We start from the raw sequence: 23,143 nt of genomic DNA on the forward strand, positions 1-23,143 counted from the left end.
AGGGAAATGGGATGAGTGGTGGAGGAGAAATCTGCAAACTGCCTTCAGAGCCTCCTTTCCAACTCACTTTGCAAAGGATTGACCCCCTGGACACACGCACACAGCCCAATGCAGCGCTTACCTATTTGCACACTGCTAGGAAAAGCTCCCATTGCTAGTCCCCAAAAGCCAGAAAACAACAAGACAAGCTGTCTGCAAATTATCCTCATCTTCTCTTTTGCCTCTCTGTCTCGCCTTCTCCCGCTCGCTCGCTAGATGCTGCTCAGAGAGGCATTGAGGACGAGGTGGCTACAAACAAAATCAAGAATTAAAAAAAAAAAGAGGAAGGGGGAGAAAAAGAGAGGTTTCTTCCTTTCTTTTTCCTTTTTTTTTCTGTTTTTTTTGTTTTGTTTTAGTATTTGTTTGCTATTCTCTCCCGCTCGCGCTCTGCCTCTCTCCCGGCTGCCGCTGCCGTTTCAGCACGCCATCCCGCCGCGCCGGATTTTTCCCGCAGTCTCCATCGCCGGGGAGCGGTTTCTGTCCGGCTGCAAATGTTGCACATGCAGAAGATGGTGGTGAGTTTGGCGGCGGGGGGGAGCATCTAGTGGCGGCGCGGCGCGGGCGGACATGCGCCGTGCGCGCCCCCCCCGCCGCCGCCCGCACCGCCGCGGGCGGGGAGCGGCCGCGCGCGTTCCGCTCCGCGCCGTTCCGCTCCGCGCCGCCTCGCGGAGCCGCCCGCGGCTTCGGGCGCGCACTGCAGCGCCGGCGGGCGCAGCCACGGCGAAAGCGACGGGTTTGGGCTTTTGTTTATTCCCCCCCCCCCCCCCCTTCTGCCGCTCGCACATCCGCGGGCGCGCTGCGGCGCGGAAGTTTGTGCCGCGGGCGTAGGGCGAACGGGCCAGGTAAGGTCGCTGCCCCGGGCTTTGCGCGGGGCGGGGGAGGCACGGCCGCTGCAGCCCATCATTCGCGCGGCTGGGGCTGGTGTTACCAAGTACCAATTATTATTAATGAAGGTGGCAGGGCGTATCTGCGTGTGCTGAGCAGCCGCGGAGCGGGGGGACGCGGCGGGGCGGGCCTGCCCACCCCCCCCGGCGGGCGCTCCGGCTGACGGGCGGGGCGGGGGGCTCTGCGCCCTGCGCGCTCCGCTCCGCACGGCAGCGGATGGAGCGGAGGGACAAGAGCAGGGAAGCGCTCAGCGCTTGTGGGCACTCACGCCGAAAGGAGAGCGAGCAAATGAAAGGAAAACTTCGCTGCTCCTGTGCCGCCGCCTTTTCTCTTTTTTCCTCTTTTTTTTTTTTTTTCTTTTTTCCCCTTTTTTTTTTAGGTGGGAGAAATAATGGAGCTTTTTTTGTGTCTAGACCCTTCTTTTTGGTACCTTTGGATTTTTCTTTCCAAGCCTTGGAAGTTCCCCAGAGCGGCTGCCAGAGGTCTGGGGATATTGCAGTTAATAATTAAAAGATACATATAATAAATGATAGGTAATGAAATCATTCAACAATAGCTGTATGTCAGAGAAGGGAGCTTCTAGTTTTACGTGTGGCTTTGCAGAGAGATTTCTGTCAGTCACAGGGAATGATTTGAGCTCAAATAAATTAATATTAAAATGTTAATTGGTAATATGAAAGAATATTGATTTTTAAGGTGAACTTTGTGGCTCTGTGTTCAAACACACACATTTGCTACACGACCAGTGTTTTGTCTGCTTTCACTCAGGTTTACTTTCTTAGTTTATTACTACATCCCGTGTCCCCAAGGTCTCCTGTTTTGGGGTGAAAGACACCCCCTTTAATTGCTGCAGAGGGTGACAGTGATTTCTGAAGCATGACTGTGAACTCCTTAGCATCAACCACATACCTGTGGTTATACCTGGAAAAGCAAGCAAAGAATGTTGGAAACAGATATACATATGTAAACTTGTCTGCATGGGCATGTGCAACTGTGTGCGTGACTGTCTGTGTGTGTGTGTTTGGGAGAGTGTGGAGTTCCTGTAAATAAAGTACTCTTTGAGAGATTTCTTCGCAGATCAATGGCAAACGGACTTCTCCTGCATTTCAGAATACTCATTCCTTTATTTTTCAGTAAGTCTTCTACTTCCCTTAACTTTCCCTCCACGTATTCCCATCCTTCCTCTGAATCTGCAGGCTTGTGCTTCACATTATTTACCCATGGCTTTTTGTGACTTCTGCTTTTCCTCTTGCTTGTCTTTCTTTTCTTCTTCCTGGCCTTGCCTCCTTCGTCTCCCTAAATTCTCCCCAAAATTTGGTTCCTCCTTTCTTCCATCCTTTAGCATTTAACTTTTTGACTTCGTAAATCCAAGAAAAAAAGTAATGAAAATGTAATAATATTTCCATTCCATAATGGCTGGCTTGTTCTTCACCACTAGGAGCAAGTGAACTTGGAAACAGGTAAAGCATTTAGTTAATTTGATGACACATACTCATGTGAATTCATGCCAAATGTGTATAAAAGATTAGGATTTTAGACATATGTCCATTATAGTGGCACAGCAAGTTACTGCCTACCAACTGAGCTAAGGAATATGCTTTGGTCTTTTTCAAATGTAATGGTAGCATGTTAACTTAAATTTAATTTGAGAGTCTACAAGGAACCATTTCATACAATGGTATAATCTGATCTGACCAAGAGTCTCACCCGGCAGTTCCTACATCAAGTCTGTAATGTCTGTTGGAGTTGGAACATATATTTTAGTGAAACATCCAATCTTGATTTAAAGACTTCAAGAGACAGGAAATCCATCACTTTCCTGGGTAAGTTGTTCCAGTTGTTACCTACTCTCATTTGTTAAAATCTGCATTTGTCTAGCTTTGGTTTCTAATGGTTTTTTGGTATTCCTGTAACGGTATCACTCAGTGCTGTTCCTGGGAATAAACCCATCCTCTGCTTGACACTCCCCTGCTTAGACATCTCAGGATCATTTTTGCAGCTATGGAAAGCAGAGGAAAGAAACGGGAAGAGGCCACCATAGCAATTTTATTTATAAGACATAAGGGGAAAAAAAAAAAAGAGTTGCAGTGTCAAAGGGGAAAAATCCCATTTCAGTAAGTTTTGAGACATGAATGGCAGATGATCAAGTAATTGATCACAACATTTATCTTACAAAAAAACTGGAACAGGAAGGGTAACAAGGATGTAATCAAGGTTAAGGCTGGAAGGGAAGAAAGGTGAGATAAGTTTTTAGACTCACTGCTGCTCTGGTAGGTTAACCTTGGCTGACTGCTGAGTGCCCACCAAGTTGCTCTCTCGCTCCCAACAGGACGGGGAGAAAATAAAATTAAAAAGCTCATGGATCATGATAAAGACGGATCACTCACCAATTGCTATCACAGGCAAAACAGATTCAACTTGGGGAAAATTAATTTAATTTATTGCCAATTAAGAATAGAGTAGGATGGTGAGAAACGGACAAAACTATAAAACACTCCCCACACACACCTCTTCCCAGGCTCAACTTCACTCCTTCTTTCACAACTCTTCTTCCTCCTCCCCCTGAGCAGTGCACGAGGCTGAGGAATGGGGGTTGTGGTCAGTCCATAACACTTTGCCTCTGCTGCTCCTCTCTCCTCATGCTTTTTCTCTGCTCCAGTGTGGGTCCTTCCCATGGGGTACAGTCCTTCAGGAACAGACTGCTCCAGCATAGGCTCTCCAAGGGCCACAGTTCCTGACAGAAAACCTGCCCCTGCGCGGGCTCCTCTCCACAGGCCACAGCTCCTGCCAGGAGCCTGCTCCTGTGTGGGCTCTCCATGGGCTGCAGTTTCCTTCAGGCATCTCCACCTGCTGCAGCGTTGGGTTGTCCACAGGCTGCAGTGTTGATATCTGCTCCACCATGGTCTTCTCCATGGGCTGCAGCGGAATCTCTGCTCCAGCTCCTGGAGCACCTCCTTCCCCTCCTTCTTCACTGACCTTGGTGTCTGCAGGGCTGTTTCTTTCCTATTTTTCTCACTCCTCTCTCATGCAGTTGCCGTGTGGCATTTTTTTACCCTTTCTTAAATATGTTATCACAGAGGTGCCACCAGCGTCACTGATAGGCTCAGCTTTGGGCAGCAATGGGTCTGTTTGGAGCTCCATGAAACTAGCTTTGTCCAACATGGTGGCAGCTTCTGGTGTCTTCTCACAGAGGCCACACTTGCAGCGCCTACTCCCCCACCCTTGCCACATAAACCCAATACAGCTCTTACCAAACAAGAGGAGACCAGAAGGGAGAGTTTGTGTGTTTTCCTGGTGGCGCTGCTGGAGAGCTGCTGCATGAAGCCACTGCTGAACTGGGGTCCCTGGCTCCCCCCTAGTTCCCCTCAGGCAGACTGTGAAGGTTGTGGTAGGTGATTAAAGGAAAGAGGGACAGAGATCTGAGTTCCACAACGAAATACCAGAGAAATTAAGAAATTATTGAAAAATGTTTTATTGAATGTATTTAGTGTATGGAGGGGATAGGCTAGAGGGGGTCTGGAGAGGGACTGCTGGTTGTAGGTGGCAAATGCTTGCTTTGCCTTAGGGCACGTAACAGTGTGGGTTGGCCTTGCCTGGAGGCCACCACTAGAGAAGACTGGCTCTTTAGAGCATCAGCTGAGAGGCTGACTACCTGCTGCAGCACCTGAATGAAATCCTGCTGCAGAAGATGCATGAATATGATGGTTTTTTTCTCTGGCAAGGATTGGAATCCTTTGGCTATTTTCTTGATCAGATAGTCTTGTGCTTGGACTAAATACATTTATGAAAAGACCCTGCAGGAACCAGAAGAATATGAGAAGATCTGTGCTAGAGAAGAAATGAAGGCTGTGCGTTAGCCCGGAGGAATAAAACTGTAGAGAAGATAGCAGAGGCATTCACCTTATGGGAATCCCAGAGGAAAAGCAGGATGTGAAGGAGACAGACACCTTGCAGTATGGACAGTTTGTGATACATACGTACTGATAAATACCCACATGCTGAAGTACCAGCTTTGATTCATATTTATATGTTCTTGCATCCAAAATGCAAATCCCAGCTACGCAATCTATTAAAAAGGCATGTCATTATGTGTCTGGAGACATGTAACTTCGTGAGGGATAAGAGGACTTGACTAAGAAAGGGGGAAAGTGAAGCTGTGCTAATTATCAAGGATAGGTTGAGATAATTAGGAGTACAGAGAGGAGGAAAGAAGAAGAGAAGAGCGATTTCACTAGCAAGAGACACAAAGATCCACCACCACCCCTCCCCACCAGCTTCCAGGTGCACCAAGGCAGTGACAGCGTGAAAACAGACAACACCCTGACCCTGGCCTGTGTGCCAGTGCTGCTAAATGAGCTCCTTCAGAGTAGGCAAATGTCTGCGCCACAAAGGCTCCCCATGGCACAACCATCTGGGCACAGAGTTCCATCCCAAAACTGGATTCAGTCATTTAGATTAGTCTTGCTTCAAATGTAATTCTCATTGCAGCTTTCACTGTGTGGTCACTGGAAATGCTTCAGCAATAAATGAATGATGGAGAAAACAATTGACTCAACACCCTGTCCTTTCTTAGTCCTTTCTTGCCTTATGAAATGTTGTAGCTCACATATCTGTCAAATAGATCCATTACACTGTAAACTCTGGGACAAGGCTATGTCTTTTGTGAAGTGCTTAGCACTTCTGGGCAATAAAAAGTAAATAAAATAGAAATCATCTATGTAGAATTTGTTACACTCCACCCTTTGGCATGGTCTCACATCACCTTTTGAAGTGATACCAGCAGTACTGAATAGATTAGCAGGGCACCAGAACAAGATACAGTTTCCCTTCAGTAGCAGAACTCATTTTCTGGAAATTGCTTTACAGTGTTTTCTCGCATTTTCATTCTTATTGACTTATTTTTCATTCATCTAAATTGTAGGGTAGACAGAACAGGTAATTATTTTTAATAGTGCTTCTCATTAAGAGTGTTATGTTGATACTGAAACAAGTGTAGTACAATGCATTTGGCTTTAAATGCGTTCATCCACGGGTCCCACTCCTTTCCATCACGCTGTATGCTAACATCATTATTTGCAAACTTGTCAACCTTCAGAAATTAAACTGATATGGTAAGAGACCTTGACCATGAAAGGAGAGGTTATTGTGGTCATCCTGCAGAAAGCAAAAAATCCTGATGATGCTTTAAATCACGCTGATACGAGTCAGGATTATTTCAGTTTGAGAAAAATGTGGTAACACTGATATAATTAAGAACTGCCATATTAATTTAGGGTTAATGACCATTTAGAACAGTATCCTATGTCTAATATTAACTAATAGTGGTTTATTAGGGAAGAGTATGAGAAGCTGAGCAGTCCTTCATTTAAACTTGAAGGGACTTTGGAGAGGTTATTCCTTGCTGAGTGCTCTCATCTCCTGACAGCCAGGGCTTTAAGGTTTCTAAACTGAAGATTTCCTAGAGATCCTTGTGTTGAAGAATTGCCTACAGTCGTTATTTCCATATATTTACTTCCAGTGTCCACAGCATCCTATGCAAATGAGCTCTATAATCCCATTCTAAGAAAGCAGTTTATTTAGGTTTTTTTAAACCTTATTTTATATTGACCATTCCCTGGCACTTCTCCAAGAAAAAAGAGGTAAAAATAATTTACCATGCCATATCATCCATAGTTTTGTATACCTTTATAATGTCACCCTTCAGTCACCTCTTCAGATGTGAAGAATCCTACTCCATCTATTCTGTCCTCCTATATCCTATAGTCTATACTACATATCAGTCCTCCTTGCCACTATTCTCTCTGCTTCTTCTTACAGCTTTCTGAAAAATAGGATACACAGAATAGGACACATTTTTTCAGGTGTAAAACTGGTTTCTGTTTTACTCATTTCCTTTCCTAATCATTCCTAAAATGCCATTTCCCTCTGAGCATGCACACAATGTTTTCAGGAAACTATCCACAAAGCCTTCAAGATCTCTTTTCTGAGTGGTAATAGCTAATTTAGAGCCTACCATTGTGTATGTATAGTTAAGGTTATTTTTCCCATGTGCACTGCTTTGCATTTTTTTGATACGAAATTTCATCTGCCATTTTATTGCTCAATCAATTAGTATTGTGAGATTCTTCTGCAGTACTTCCCAGACAGCTTAAGTCCCTGAGAATTTGATACAAGAGCAAAATTGAAATCTATGCCCTTTAAATTTGATCTCATCTTTGTTACATTTTTAATGGTGTAATAGGTTTCTTCTGGCCCAGATTTATAACCTGGGCTGCATCATGGGATGTACCTGAGAAAGTATGAAAGTTTGAAGCAATGTTTCGTTCCTAAGTACAGCTTATTTCAGAAGTAAATGCCAGGCAATTCTGAAGGATGGGGCAATTTTCTCATCAATGAGAGGTATGTGTGGGGAAAATGCACCAGCTTAAATGCATTCCACCTGAGCCCATCTGGCGTTGTTTATACAGTGAAAAAAGATCAACTTTTACTAATGCTGGTTTCTGCCCATCACTTACAATAATTCATGAATTTGAAGTGAGTTATTGCTAGTCTTCTAGATACTGTATGAGTTAGACCAACTGTCAGAAAGTTTATATGAAATAGTGTTTAAAATAAGTGTATTTCATCCTGTTTTTATACTTACTCATTTGAGTACGTTTCTAAAGCAGCAAAGGAAGGGTTCCCCTGGGTATATTTGAGGTCTCTGGCTGGTAATCACCCACACTGCAAAGTCTGGCCAACCTGGTCATTACCTGAAAGGGAACAGGTTAATAAAGGCTACGACACCAGGCCTGCTGGCGACAGACAGGGTACACCTCTCTCAAAGGGAGAAAAGGATCTTTGCACAGGAGGTAGCAGGGCTCATTGAAAGAGCTTTAAACTACATTTGAAGGGGGAAAGGGAGAAAACTAGGCTTGCTATGAGATAAGCCTGGGGGCAGCATGCCCATGTTTGAGGTTCAGTGTGCTAGCGAGGTCCTTCGGTCTGCCGTCTCAGTGGAGGCAGAGGATGGAGACAGCAAAGACACAAGGGTTATGGATGTGTTAGAAACTGGAAGTGCCTGAGAATGGTCACATAGGAATTAGGGCTTCTCCCCCAAAAAGGTGGCAGGATGAATAGTCCAACTGAAGTGCATCTACACCAGCACACGCAGCACGGGCAACAAACAGGAGGAGCTGGAATCCATTGTGCAGTGGGAAAACTATGATATACTTGCCATCAGGAACACATGGTGGGATGACTCGCACAACTGGAATGCTGCAATGGATGGCTATAAACTCTTCAGAAGGGATAGGCAAGGGAAGAGAGGTGGTGGGATAACCTTGTACGTTAAGGGAGTGTTTTGACTGTCTAGAGCTTAATGATGGTCATGATAGGGTTGAGTGTTTATGGGTAGGAATCAGGGGGAAGGCCAAGAAGGCAGATATCATGGTGGGAGTCTGTTATAGACCATCCAACCAGGACGAAGAGGCAGAAGAAATACTCTATAAGCAGCTGGGAGAAGTCTCACAATCGCTAGCCCTTGTTCTCGTGGGGGACTTCAACTTACCAGATGACTGCTGGAAATGCAATACAGCAGAGAGCAAACAGTCCAGGAGGTTCCTGGAGTGTGTGGAAGACAACTTCCTGACACAGCTGGTGAGTGAGCCAACTAGGGAAGGTGCCCCGCTGGACCTGTTGTTTGTGAACAGAGAAGGACTTGTGGGTGATGTGATGGCTGTAGGATGTCTTGGGCATAGCGATCACAAAGTGATAGAGTTTTCGATTCTCAGAGAAGTAAGGAGGGGGGTCAGCAGAACTGCTACCTTGGACTTCCAGAGGGCAGACTTTGGCCTGTTTAGGGGCCTGGTTGACAGAGTCCCTTGGGAGGCAGTCCTGAAGGGCAAAGGAGTCCAGGAAGGCTGGACATTCTTCAAGAAGGAAATTGTAAAGGCGCAGGAGCAGGCCGTCCCCATGTGCCAAAAGATGAGCCGGCGGGGAAGACGACCGGCCTGGCCGAACAGAGAGCTTTGGCTGGAACTCAGGAAAAAAAGGAGAGTTTATGACCTTTGGAAGAAGGGGCAGGCCACTCAGGAGGACTCCAAGGATGTCGTGAGGTTATGCAGGGAGAAAATTAGAAAGGCCAAAGCCCAACTAGAACTTAGTCTGGCTACTGCCGTAAAAGACAATAAAAATGTTTCTAGAAATACATTAGCAACAAAAGGAGGGCTAAGGAGACTCTCCATCCTCTGTTGGATGTGGGGGGGAACATAGTGGCAAAGGATGAGGAAAAGGCTGTGGTACTTAATGCCTTCCTTGCCTCAGTCTTTAATAGTAAGGCCAGTTGTTCTCGGGGTACCCATCACCCTGAGCTGGAAGACAGGGACAGGGAGCAGAATGAAGCCCCCATCATCCAAGGGGAAATGGTTAGCGACCTGCTACACCGCTTAGACACACACAAGTCTGTGGGGCTGGATGGGATCCACCCAAGGGTAGTGAGGGAGCTGGCAGAAGTGCTCACCAAGCCACTTTCCATCATCTATCAGCAGTCCTGGCTGCTGATAGGGAGGTCCCAGTTGACTGGAAGTTAGCAAATGTGACGCCCATCTACAAGAAGGGCCGGAAGGAGGATCCAGGGAACTACAGGGCTGTCAGTGTGACCTTAGTGCCGGGGAAGGAGCAGATCATCTTGAGTGCCATCACATGGCACGTACGGGACAAACAGGTGATCAGGCCCAGTCAGCAAGGTTTTATGGAAGGCAGTTCCTACTTGACTAACCTGATCTCCTTCTATGACAAGGTGACCCGCTTAGTGGATGAGGGAAAGGGTGTGGATGTGGTCTACCTAGACTTTAGTAAATCCTTTGATACCGTTTCCCACAGCGTTCTCCTGAAGAAACTGGCTGCTCATGGCTTGGATGGGAATGCTCTTCACTGGGTAAAAAATGGCCTGTCCCAAAGAGTTGTGGTGAATGGAGTTCAATCCAGTTGGTGGCTGGTCACAAGTGGTGTTCCCCAGGGCTCAGCATTGGGGCCAGCTCTGTTTAATATCTTTATCAACGATGTGGATGAGGGGATTGAGTGCACCCCCAGTAAGTTTGCAGACGACACCAAGCTGGACGGGATTGTTGATCTGCTTGAGGGTAGGAAGGCTCTGCAGAGGGACCTGGACAGGCTGGATCGATGGGCTGAGGCCAACTGTATGAGGTTCAACAAGGCCAAGTGCCGGGTCCTGCACTTTGGCCACAACAACCCCATGCAGCGCTACAGGCTTGGGGAAGAGTGGCCGGAAAGCTGCCTGTCGGAAAAGGACCTGGGGGTGCTGGTTGACAGCCGGCTGAACATGAGCCGGCAGTGTGCCCAGGTGGCCAAGAAAGCCAATGGCATCCTGGCCTGTATCAGAAATAGTGTGGCCAGCAGGAGGAGGGAAGTGATCGTGCCCCTGTACTCAGCACTGGTAAGGCCGCACCTCGAATACTGTGTTCAGTTTTGGGCCCCTCACTACAAGAAGGATGTTGAGGTGCTGGAGCATGTCCAGAGAAGGGCAACAAGGCTGGTGAGGGGTCTGGAGAACAAGTCTTATGAGGAGCGGCTGAGGGAACTGGGGTTGTTTAGCCTGGAGAAAAGGAGGCTGAGGGGTGACCTCATCGCTCTCTACAGCTACCTGAAAGGAGGTTGTAGCGAGGTGGGTGTTGGTCTCTTCCTCCAAGTAACTAGCGATAGGACAAGAGGAAACAGCCTCAGGTTGCGCCAGGGGAGGTTTAGATTGGACATGAGGAAAAATTTCTTCACCAAAAGCATTGTCAAGCGTTGGAACAGGCTGCCCAGGGAAGTGGTGGAGTCCCCATCCCTGGAGGTATTTAAAAGACGTGTAGATGTGGTGCTTAGGGACGTAGTGTAGTGGTGGACTTGGCAGTGTTAGGTTAATGGTTGGACTTGATGATCTTAAAGGTCTTTTCCAGCCTAAATGATTCTATGATTCTATGATTCTATTCACCCGTATGTCCCGCTACTATGGACTGGAGGTACGCATATGGCCCTTCTGAATCGTGCAGTACTTAAATGCCTTTTTAAACTGGGAGTAAGATGTTGATTCTGTATCTTCTAAGCAAACAACAGCCACAGTAACAACGAGCCCCCCCCCACAGTTGTCAACTTTGCAGTGAAACTGAATTCAGTGTGGTATAAGATGGGATGAAACCAGAAGAAAATCATCGGGGACAGAAACTCGACTTAGATAATTACAGATATTTGGAATGTGAATTATTATGAATAAAAATTGTTTTTCCCTAAATGTAGAAGACAGTTTCTTTGGGTTCTATTGAGGAAAAAAAACAAAACATGTCAAAACATCACACTATTTCCCTGAAAAAAAATTTAAGATTTCCCCCCAAACCTTTTTTTTTTCCCCTTTTTTTGCCAACAGTTGATGGAAAATGTTTTTCATTTTCTTACCAGTTGTCATTAAAATGTTTTGCCATAATCTCTGTGACATAATCTAAGCAGCACAGTGAGGAAGATGTCAGAATAGTATAAAGAATGGCATCTGTTCACAACCCAGAGCAGCTTGCTGTATTGACCTAATTGTCATTTCGTGTAAAAAAACCCCGAAGTTCACCTTTGTTTGAAGGTGGTAGTTTTTTAGCTCATTTCTCGTTTACCTCCCTAGTGCTGCCACATGCATGGAAGGGTGAGCTGGTTTCCCTGTGGCTTGTGTGCCACTATCACAGAATCACCACATCAGCTCCAGCTGCAGAAGCCTCAGTATCGATGATGCTGGATGAGCAAAAAGGACAAGTCTGAATTCCAGATCTAGGGGGAGAAAGCAGATTCTAAACTTGCTAAGAAGAAGCCTCCGCCCTGTCTTTAAGTCATGAAGTGAAGCAAATTTGATAAAAAATATTTCAAGCATAATAACCAGGAAACCTTCAATGCTATTTCTACAAAATCATACTTATAGAATGTAACTACAGTTTGATACACTAAATTGCTTGTAAAAATTAGTTTTATTCACTTATGTCCTGTGATCTAGTCTTGTCTTTCCCAGTTCCTAACAGACCTGTATCGGCATTTTTGAGAGATAAATACGCTGCCATCCTACCATCTATACTTTTATATCAAAGCATTAGTTACATTAAACTATTTCTCATAGGGGAAAAAAAGATCAAGCAATCTAACACTTTTCTTAACACACACACACACACACACACACAGACTCTATTTTCTACTTAATTTTCACATTCATTAGAGCTCATACAATATTGCCTGCATTAGAAGATGCATTTTCAGTCCACAGTTTTGGCCTTTCTGTATTCAAACTTGTCTTATTCTCTCTACAGCGGGGTTAAAGTTTATCTCAAATAAATCTCAGCTCTAGCTGGCTTCCAGCACCCGTCCCCCACATGGCAAAAGCTGCAGATTGGATAATTGCTGCCATTCAGCTATAGCCACGTGCTATGTGTTTGTAGAACTAGAATCTGTTTTCCTAGAAAATCAGAACAGTTTTTGATGCTTTAAGTGCTGTAAGCATACCTGGTATTTATTCAAAAGTGTATGTTCCTACAAGTATTCTGATAGTCAGACATGTCTGTTTTTATCCAGTTATTTCTTCTTTAAAAAATGTGTAATGAAGATGCGTTATCCTAACCAACATCGAAGTGGGTATGTCTGTTACATTACTAGGTAAAGTTATATGAAGCAAATCAGTGCTGTAATGATCTCATCTAGCACTGAAATGCCTTAAAAGCAATTAATTTTAAAGCTGTTGATTTATTTAATATTTAATACACAGTGATTCATATTCTGTGAAGCTAGGGATTATTCATAGAAAGTTTATTCATGAAGCATCTTTTAAAACAGGTCAGATTTTGTCCTAATCATTCATGTAGACATATTTATAAAAATCATCCAAAATACATTTTATGACAATTTCCTCTGTCTTTAGCTGGGCTGAATAGCACTGTAATCTGTAAGTAAGCGCAAGGGAAGCAGGGGTGTCTCTTGGGGAAGAAAATGCTACTCTGCGAAAGGAGGAAATTATCAAACCTTATGTCACTTAGAGCACTCTTTTAAAAAATCCATTAATGGTCCTTGGTAAAGCACATCATGTGGTCATTGAATTAGAAATGCAGGGATGGAATAGATTTCCAAAGGTTACATAGTCCAGTCCCCTGGCGCTGGGGAAGGATCAAATATGCTAGAGCTTCCCACAGAGATTTTTATCTGGTACTTTTTTTTAGAATTTCTGCTAAAAGACCTTCCGAGGGTGTCCTGTTCAAGCTTTTTTTCCTCTCAATTTTTTTCTTAATATATGACCTATATAGTCTTTACTGCAAGTTAAACTGGGTTCTTTTTGTCTTTCTTTCTCGTGAACAGTTGGTAACAATCGATCATTGTCTTTCCTATTAACAATCTTCCATATCCAGGAAGATTTATCAAGTCCTTACCTGCCTAGACTAAAAAACCCACTTTTTCTGCAGTCTTCCCTCATGGATAATGCGTTCTGAGCCCTCTTCTCTTTCTTGCTGTTTTCTGCTGTATTCTTTCCAGAGTGACTCCATGTGTTTTGGAGTATGGCACTGAAGACTGCTTGCACTGCTTCAGCTGCATTCTCCCTGGAAACAAGTAGAAGAAAATGATCCTCACCCATATTTTACCTGCAAAATTCTTGACAACATGCGATTTTCCTTTTCCTTCCTTTACAGTAATACTGCACTATTGACTCACAGGTCATTTCTAATACTCTTAAACTTGCAGGTCCTTTTTTCTCATTTGGCATTTTAAGTGTTCATTTCTCCTTACTAGCTATTGTGCTCTGAACTTTCTTTCTTTATTTTTTTTAAATTCTGGATTACGTCTTTATTATGACAGTTTTGAATTCTGAAGTTGTTCTCCAGACTTCTGTAACCCTAACACATCCTGGTTTCATCTACAGATTTTATGCATTTACTTTGTAATGCATATTTTAAATGAAAATATTGAACAGAGTTGGGCCTGTGTCCTGGAATCTCTGAGGGAACCAGCTTGAAAGAAAATCCCCATTTGGTACTGATAACTATTCCTTGAGAAGAGCTTTTCAAGCAGTCACACACTGTCTTTATGGGTTTTTTTCATGTAGACGACATTTCCCTCATTTTCCTGTGAGAATTTAATATGGAAAAATATTAAAAGTCTTACTGTACTCAAGATACAGCAAATTTATTCTTAACCAGTATTCTAGTTATCCTGTCCAAGAAGGAGATTATCTTGGCTTGACATAGCTTGTTCTTGAAAGATCAATATTGGCTGTTTTTATTATTCTTCAGGTGCTTCTAAGTTCAGCATTTACACATCTATTCCATTTTTCTGTAGTCTGTAGTTAGACAAAGTGTTCCGTTTTCTTTGGATTCCCTATCATCCCTCTTTTAAAGATACATAGTTTCTTGTTTTCTGAGACTATCCCCATCTAATATGACTTCTCACATGTAATCACTGATGCTTCAAATACAGTGTTATTTATTTCTTTATGCACTTGGAGGTAAATTTAATCAGGTCATGGACACTTTAATATATAAAACTAATTTAGAAATATTAGATATTTTGTCTTAGCTACTAAAATTCAGATGTCCTTCAAATAGTTTAAAAGGTTTAAAAGCAGCTTGAAAGAATCACCATCATAAAACTATGCTTCAAACTATGCTAGTGGTGTTTGAAATAACAAAACCCCGTTTCACAGAGGTAGGCAAGACACTTTTAAAGCTCGTTTATTGCAGTTCTTTGGACGTTTTTCACTTTTTGTTCCTTGAAATGTTTTCTTAATGCATTATCTTGTAAGGTAAGGAGCTAAAGCAATAGTTCAATAATGCAGTATTTCAGGAAGAATCTTGAGTGGTGGAAAGAAGACAGTGTAATGCCCCAGGTAAACAGATTATTTCTTTAGAGGTATTTCGAACATATTCATGTCGTACATGCACCTGATGCACTTAGCATGTGTAAACTTTGCTGAGAGTTTTTACATTCAGATCAGGCAAACTTCCAGCCAAATACACTCATGAATACAGAAGTAATTACTGAGCTCTAAGGACACGTTGCAATGACATTATCATTTGTCAGCAGGATACCAGCGACTGCTGTCACTGGAAAATTTACATTAGCATCATTGTTAAATAGTCTGTTTACTAGTTTCTTAATGACCTGCAGCAAACAATGATTTGAACTACTTTATGAAGTTCAGCATGGCAGGCTGCGGTTATGTGGAATGTATTTTCATAGGTTAATGATATTAAGATAGAATCAACAGCAGCTGTCATGTCGTATGCAACCAAATCATCTGTGAGTAGGTCTAGGTGGCAGTTTTTTCTGTGACGCTGGTGTAGATTAGAGATACCAAGTTAGTTTTAAAACACATACTTGAAATGCAAGTAGCCGGATACCTATGCTAGCATGAAGCGCAGGGAGGGCTCTGAAAATCCATCTCACATGTTAGGAAAAGGACTTCCTAAGTCAAAGCTGCCAAGAGTTGTTCGCTATAGCATCCAGACCAGATCAGAAGTTTCTAGGATAACAGTGTAGACAAATCAAGACATAGGTGGTTTTCTTTGTAATTATGTCTTAAGAGATACTCAAGAAACACTGAAAAGTGCTAAGAAGTTTAAAACACAATTATTTCCTTAGATTTCACTGGCAATTATCTGCTACTTGACAGTTAAGAATTTGGAACTTTCTTTTTAACTTTCACAAATTATGATTTGATCTCTAATCATAAAGAAAGTTTATGAAAGAAGTTGTTTCTGGAAAGAGTTAAATAAAACATATTCATTGAAGAAATATACATGACTTCTGATAATGCATGACAAATATTACATTTATTAAATATTTGTGAGAATACCTAAGATGTTTAACAGGTTTCATAGAGGAAAAATTAGACTTAAGACTGTTATTAGGTACACCTGATAAAAAGGAAATGTTATTGGAATTTATCAAATATAATAAAAAATACTGGTCTAGTTAACTTGAGAGTAAACAAAATTCATAAAGAGAGGCTTCTTAAAATGTTACTTTTGTAGAATAGTGGGGGGTGGGGTTGTGGTCAGTCCATAACAGCTCCTCTCTGCTGCTCCCTCCTCCTCACACTTCTCCCCTGGGCCCTCCATGGCGCAGCTTTCTTCAGAAAATGTCCACCTGCTGTGGCGTGGGGTCCTCCATGGCTGCAGCGTGGGTATCATCTCCTCCACTGTGGTTATCATCTCCTCCACTGTGGTCTCTTCCACGGGCTGCAGGAGAGTCTCTGCTCTGGCACCTGAAGCACCTCCTCCCCTCCTTCTTCACTGACCTTGGTGTTCCAGGCTGTTTCTCTCACTTCTTTTCCTCACCCCTCACACCGCCATGAGGCATTTTGCCCTTTCTTAAATACACTTTCCCAGAGGCGCCACCATCTTGGCTGAGGGGCTCGACTGTGCCCTGCGGTGGGGCCACTGGAGCCGGCTGGAACTGGCTGGAACCAGCCTCTCCTCACAGCAGCCCCTGCAGCCCCCCAGCACCTGCGTACTGACAGCCGGTGTGTACAGCGAGACCAAGACATGGCCAGTGACAGAAACCACAGTGGCAGGTACAATCGCAGAAATAGGTGTCGGTTATTCCTCTGTGTGTGTCTGTGTATGCTTGTGTGTTTGTCTGTGACAGCCTACTAGTTTTCAGCTAATCACTTAATGATATGCAGAGAATGTTAAAAAGAAAACGCCTAAGAAAACTTGTGAAGTGACGTGTGCTTTTGCACAAGTTTGAATATTAACAGGAACACATTTAATGGTTTTATGAAACAATATAGGAATAATGTTATTAATGTAAGAATCTGTCATTTTATGTAACTTACTAGAAAGGCTTTTGGGGAATTTTGCTGACCTTCACTCCTTCTTTCATTTTAAATTAAGGGTTTGTGTGTGTATGTATGTATGTTGTGCTAACTCTCCAGCCAGTAAACTGTCTGAATCCCTCTTCATATCTTCATCATTACATTCAGTAGGCTTTCTACCCTTTTTTAATTCTTTTGTAGATTTTATTAGATTATACAGAACAAATTGTTTTTGAAGGAAACCGATCCTAAAGGAAAATGTCTTTGCATTTATTATGAACAATTACTGCTATCCCGTGTGCACAAGATGAAATGTCTCCTTCATTTCCATCCGTTATAGACTGCCTTGCAGTACTGAGGGCTACCAGGAGCACTGAGCAGTGTGGATTTCCACATTCAACATTTTTTGACATTTTTGCAATTTAGGCTACAATATAGTCCCAGAAGGAGAAACAGCAGCCCTAGAGAAAGGATGCTTGATTGGTCGTATAAATAAATGTTATATATATTCAGGAGCATTTAATGCAGGACAATACTTAAAATTCAGTGTTTCCTAATGTTATTAGCCAATGCATCTTTGTAGTGTATTCATTTCCATAAAGGTTCTTGTAGGTAAAGATGGGTTGAAATTTGCCACTAAATATTTACTCACTTGAGTAATAGCTACACACTGAGTCAGAATTACGTGGAAAATGTTCAAAGTAATTGTCTAATGACAGTTTATGATAAATAATGTATGTCTAAAAAGGAACAAATTTAAAATCACAAATGCAGTTCCAATTCCTTGATTTTTGCAGTTCTAAGTGCTTGATTTTACTATTTTAGCTGCATATATCGTAGGGTTTTTCTTCTTGTGTAGCATAACACTTAGAAGCAAGTAAAGAAGCTGCTCCAACAGGGTAACTACTGTCAAACTGAGAAAAAGATGTTTCTCAAGCCTCATTATTGCTTACTTCAAAAGTATATTAGAAACTGTATTTTTCTTAAATTTTCCTCATAATGGTCTGTGCCTTTTGAACACATTTATGTCTACCTATATGGAAAAATGGATCTTTCACTGTTATCCAAAACCAGTGACATGATTAAAGTTTAACTAAAAAGAAAAAAGAACAAAAAATTTCTTGAGCCCTAAAGGAGCCACGAAACTTCTGAACTTAAATTACAAGCAGGTTTATGTTTAAGAATGAGAGCTGACATAAGAAATGTATGTTTCTTTTTTCGGCATGAACAAGCAGGTTTCTACAGAAAGTTGCTTGAAAACTCACAGTGTCTAGTAAGAGCACACTCACGAATTGATAGGTTCTCACACAAAAAATTTAGGAAGCTTTTTACTGAAGATGAAATTTACTCTGCTAATGGGAACTTATGCAAAGGCTCAGAAACCCTGTTTTTATAGGACAGGGTGAGTCCTGGCTAAACTAAAGAATGAGATTTTTCAGGATGAAGTCTGAGTAAGGAAACAGTGTTGCTTACTGGAAGAAATAAGGGATTTGCTATAGAGCAGAGGAAATAATCAGAACACCTGAAAATTTATAATACCTAGTTAGTTTATCCAGTTTAAAAAAAAAAATCATATTCCAAACAAATACAGAATGTTTTTTATAAAGAACACTTTACTAAATACGGCTAAGATTTAGAAAATAGGGAAACATTAGGTATATTTAGCTTTTTTTAGTAAAATATTGGGTATCTGTAGTTCAAGACCTGACATCGGCACTAGCTGAAGATGTCATGGATATGGGAATTGGGAGCTGGGGATCTTGACCTAAGGGAACAAATATATGCTTAATTTTAAAGAGCTTAAAACAAGATCAGATTGATCACTAGATATTGTATGATAAGGGACAATTCATTTTAGCAAGCAGACTGATACATTATTTTAATCCTTTCTCTTCCTAATCTTTTATTTCGTCCATATTGTCTGGCCTACCACTGTGAGGAAGTAATTCTAATTATGCGATTTATTTTCAAGCTTCGGTTCTTAATATGACTTCTCACCCCATAGCTGGATACCTGCATACCCGGCTTGAGTGTCCAATTTCAAATATGTGATTTCAAAGTTTAAGAGAATCTAGCTCTTCCAGAAATCCTGCACCAAGCAACTTTCTCCCTGATTATTCCCCCCCTAACAGGTAGCCAACACGTACCTTTGGAAAGTTGATTTAATGGCTTATTGATAAAAGTGCCATTAAGTTTGAAAAAAAACATCGAAAACTTGCAAAATAAAAACAACCTAGTATGTTTCCTCTGCTGAGGTAAACAAACATGGAAATACCTGTGGATTAACTTATTTCTAATAGTCCTCTGGAAATAGTACGCTGTTGTTATAGTTTACAGCATCTGAATGTACATACCTGCTCTTGTTTCTTGCTTTGCCAGCTTGTTTCTGCTTGGAAATCAGCAAAACCCAGAACCACCTATTCAGTTCATCATAAATTAGAAAATCCTAGGTTTGTTGTATCCCAAATGGAGAAAAATAAGAGAAAATGAATGCTGGCTTTGATTTTTCCCTGGGCTTGGTACATCTTGCTCTGGAAGAGATCAAAGCCACATCAAGAAAACTAACCTCACAGTTTGAGAGCACTTGATCCATGCAAGTGAAAATACTGACATATATTGTTGCTACAATGAGGGAACAAATATATTGAGCTAAATCTGAACCTAAAGACACAGTTAAATTGCAAAATAAAAAGTCTTGCAAAGTGCCAAACTTACCAGAAAAACAATAGAAAATGGTCTGGAAGGGTATCAGTTTCAATCTTTAGCTGTTTTGCATGAAATCAAAATTGCTGTATTTCTCCCTTGGTAGCTCTAGAAATGTTCAGCAATGACAGAGAGGGAGGAAATGTTAATATATAGCCATCTTCATATATGCAAAACTACTGAAAACTATAGCAATTGAAAAACAGACTGCTATTCAGCTAAAATGTCAAAGAAATCGGTGGTGACTCTTTCTCTTAAACAGTGTCAGTTTTCATAGTTATTCTTAAACTTACACAGAGTTGGTTGAAATTTTTAGCAAAAAATGTTTCTCAAGAGTTTAGACCTATTTCCTCAGGCAGAGGAAGAAAGAAAACTTGTAGAAATTCAGTGGTCTGAATTCCAAGATATTTGAAGTTGCTCTTGTTACTAAAGAGTTCTGAGATTCCTTCAGTTACTGTACACATGAAGGAAGCAATTTTACTGCTTTGGATGGTCCACCAAAAAAATTTATAACAGGAAACAAAATACAGCCACATAGAGAAGTGGGAGCTCTCTTGAGAAGGATGACAGGTAATAGTAAAAACAGTGATAGCTGAGATAGATTTAGACATGCTTGAATGCTTTCCAAATGGTCAAGGCTTACTGCAGTTGCTTTAGGATTTCTGTCTTGAAACAAGATGAATCCCAAAGTGTCAGCACATCAAAGCAACCTATCAATTAGTGTTAATAGGCATTTAAGAAATTATAATATGTAAACTTGAAAAGTTTTGACTATTTGTGTATTATGTTCTCAAATGTAGGACCAAGTTCAACCATACAATTTAAATATACCTTACACATAGTGCATGTCCCAAATACTTACACAATAAGGTCTTGATCCTGTAAAGTTATTCACATATATAACTCCACATACAAGTAATTCTACTCTCTCTGAAGAACTACTCAAAGTTAATATAATGTAGAATGGTTCGTCGTGTTTCAAGAATGAGGTACTAAGATGACATGTGAAGTACAAAGCTGACGTATGGGGAAGGACCACTGTGGTGCTCCATAACTTAGAGCAGCAAATGGTTTAAATCCTGAATCTGTGCATCCAAAGAGCAGTCTGTGAAAATCAGTGGAAACAGTTGCTTGACTGATTGACTGACTGTTATTATATATTTTGACCTTTACACTAAGTCTCAGTGAACATTTACACACATTCATCATATGGTTCATTGTTCATGCATTTTGAGCACAGCTGTAGAACTAGGCTTTAAAAGAGGACTACATTTGTATTTATTATGTATTATTTAAAGGCATCTTTTCGTGGAGCCCAGCAGTATGTCTTATCTCTAACTTCTGCATTGTGGACTGGGCTCTTGTCTTGGTTCAGGATCATAACTTACATTTGTAGCGATGGAATACCAGCTTCCTGCTCAAAAGCTGTTGTTTTCAGGAAGTTAATGAGTTTGAAATGAAAATAAATTCTCCACTGAACATTTGCTGCCATGTCACCAGTTTTTCAGAAACTTCAGCATTCAGATTCTTTGACAGTAGAGAAGATCCTCAAAGTGAACAGACTTTTTAAGAAAGAGACATATTTGCAAAATCACTGTCTTTTTTTCTTCTTGTACTGCTATGTAAAATATCCAGGGGTAATTTGATGTGTTTCAGCTATAAATGTTTTACCTATAAAAATCTTGTTAAAATTGCTATTAAGCTTATCAGATGTATAGACAAAAGGTGCCATACAGAGGAGATACAGATACAAAATTTGACATTCAGATTTACGATTTGCACATAGATATTCCCAGAAAAATATGGATACGTTACAATAATTTATAAATGTAGGCTTGTCACGTGTGGTAAATTTAGTGTTGATGGTATTGTTCCTCTGAAATGGTGTTACGCTTGATAACACAACAAAATTGAAATTGGAGCTGAAGGAGGCCAATATTTGGGACTCCAACTGAAACGAAAGTGTCATGTAATCTGGCATGTCCTTTTCATTGCTCTTTTCTTTTTTTTTTTCCTGTGCTATTGGACTTTTCTTCTAGCCTAAGAGCAAACTAATCTACTCATACAGTTTCAAAGTCAAAGGATTTTAGGCAGTAACCATGATACTTAACAGGGTTACTAAAATGTCAGAAATGTTGTTGATTAGGGGTTTTTTTAAGTCATTAACACATATTTTGTTGTTGGGTCAGAAGAAGACTGTGAGGCACAGAGCTACTGTTACTTGGAAAATCTGTAAGGAAATGAGGCATGTGAAATTAAGTAATGGAAAGTCACCTTTACCGTGAGAAAAAAGATAAGCTGGTTTCTAGAGTAGTACTGGAAAATGACTGCTGAATGGTACTTCTTAAAAAGTTAATTGTTGCCCATACGTTAGTCTGTCTTTAGGACTGAAAATAATACTGTCTAATTGTTTATTTATGTGTGATAAGACTTAGAGGTGTCATTGATTCAAGAACATAGTGAAGACAAGCAGTAATTCTGGGTAGACGTTTAGGTTACTAGAATTTTTTTTTAAACAACACATATCAGTTACAGAAGTTTTTCTGTATATTTCCTGTTGCCTTAACACTGGAGAAGCTTTTTTTACCCTCTTGTGAACACTGCCTAGGAATGATGAAGCAACTACATGAAGTTAATGTCAAATGCTACTATAAATTGGCTGTTAGGATACAAAGTTAGTGTATTGATTTTTTCCATCTAGTACATATTCTTTTTATAAACAAACTTGATCATGTGCCTATTCATATATTACAGATGTAAGTTTTATTAGAAAATATAGGAAGAAAGTAATAAAAGCTATGAACAGGCAATCACTATCAGCAAATTCCATTAGTAAACAGATAAAATTTCAAGCAAGCATATTGTTTTTTAAAGAGGTTTTGATTATTCCAGGAGGCCAAAATTGACTGGTGTAAGATGGTCCCCAATCATTTGAAAAAAGAAAGAAAAACCTTTTCACTGATTGGTAGAGAATGGAAAGTTTTCCACACATGTTGATTTTATATGTATCCTGATTCACAAGCGAAACAACCAGCACAAGACATGATAAGCTATAAGTAACCCAGGCAGATCTTGGTGGCAACTGTCACCAAGAGCTCCCACTCTTCTCTTGGAGCTGGATCCTGCATTCACCCTCAACAACATTGTTTTAAAATGCCACACTGTGATGATGCCTTCAAATGCCGGTAGAATGCCAGGACTTCTTAGTCTTTCTAGGAAAATGCATTTATTGAGCACTACTGTAAGAAAATGAGGTAACTGGGTACTGAAAGCAGACAAAACCAGTGAGACAAGCAGGAAAGGAGGTGGCTGCTGATGTAAGTTCCCAGTACAGACTGGGTGGGTGAGAATTATAAATCAGAGACAGTGTCACTGTCTCACCTGTGCTACCGCTGCAGCTAGCAGTAGTTAATGAGGTAATTTCATGTATTCTGGAAATGCAAAACAGGATAGAAGCATCATTGTTGAATTTTCCTTAAGGCTCAGGCACCTGCTTCTGTGCTGTATTTTCTGCATGGTGCTACCAACAGCTCACATTATAGAAGCACTATTGTTTTGATGAATTGCTTATTGTCCTAATAAGGGTGCATACAACCTCTGTTTTGTGAGAGTACTAGAAAATGAGCAGTTTTTAAATCCAACACATTTCTATTTTAAAAGCTTTTGTAAATCAATTTAGCTATGTCACAGAATTTCATTGGGAAACAT

The 23,143-nt window shown here is 41.3% G+C and overlaps 2 protein-coding genes across 7 annotated transcripts in view; one reads left to right on the plus strand and one right to left on the minus strand.

The window, feature by feature from the left end:
- The window catches only part of GRIA4 (glutamate ionotropic receptor AMPA type subunit 4), a 258,437-nt gene extending 257,834 nt beyond the window's left edge, over positions 1–603 (minus strand). For 5 of the 6 annotated variants that reach the window (XM_076328209.1, XM_076328210.1, XM_076328211.1 and 2 more), the window contains exon 1: positions 122–603. In XM_076328209.1, the coding sequence (XP_076184324.1) occupies positions 122–209 (88 nt within the window). In that variant the 5' untranslated portion in view covers positions 210–603. The remainder of the gene's footprint in view (positions 1–121) is intronic. The other variant, XM_076328215.1, reaches the window with a different exon arrangement.
- The window catches only part of LOC143161256 (uncharacterized), a 28,421-nt gene continuing 5,533 nt past the window's right edge, over positions 256–23,143 (plus strand). The window contains exons 1-2 of the mRNA XM_076340109.1: positions 256–284; positions 460–554. Of these exons, the coding sequence (XP_076196224.1) occupies positions 256–284; positions 460–554 (124 nt within the window). The remainder of the gene's footprint in view (positions 285–459; positions 555–23,143) is intronic.

Source organism: Aptenodytes patagonicus, chromosome 1 (genome assembly GCF_965638725.1).
Source record: "Aptenodytes patagonicus chromosome 1, bAptPat1.pri.cur, whole genome shotgun sequence".
NCBI lineage: Eukaryota > Metazoa > Chordata > Aves > Sphenisciformes > Spheniscidae > Aptenodytes > Aptenodytes patagonicus.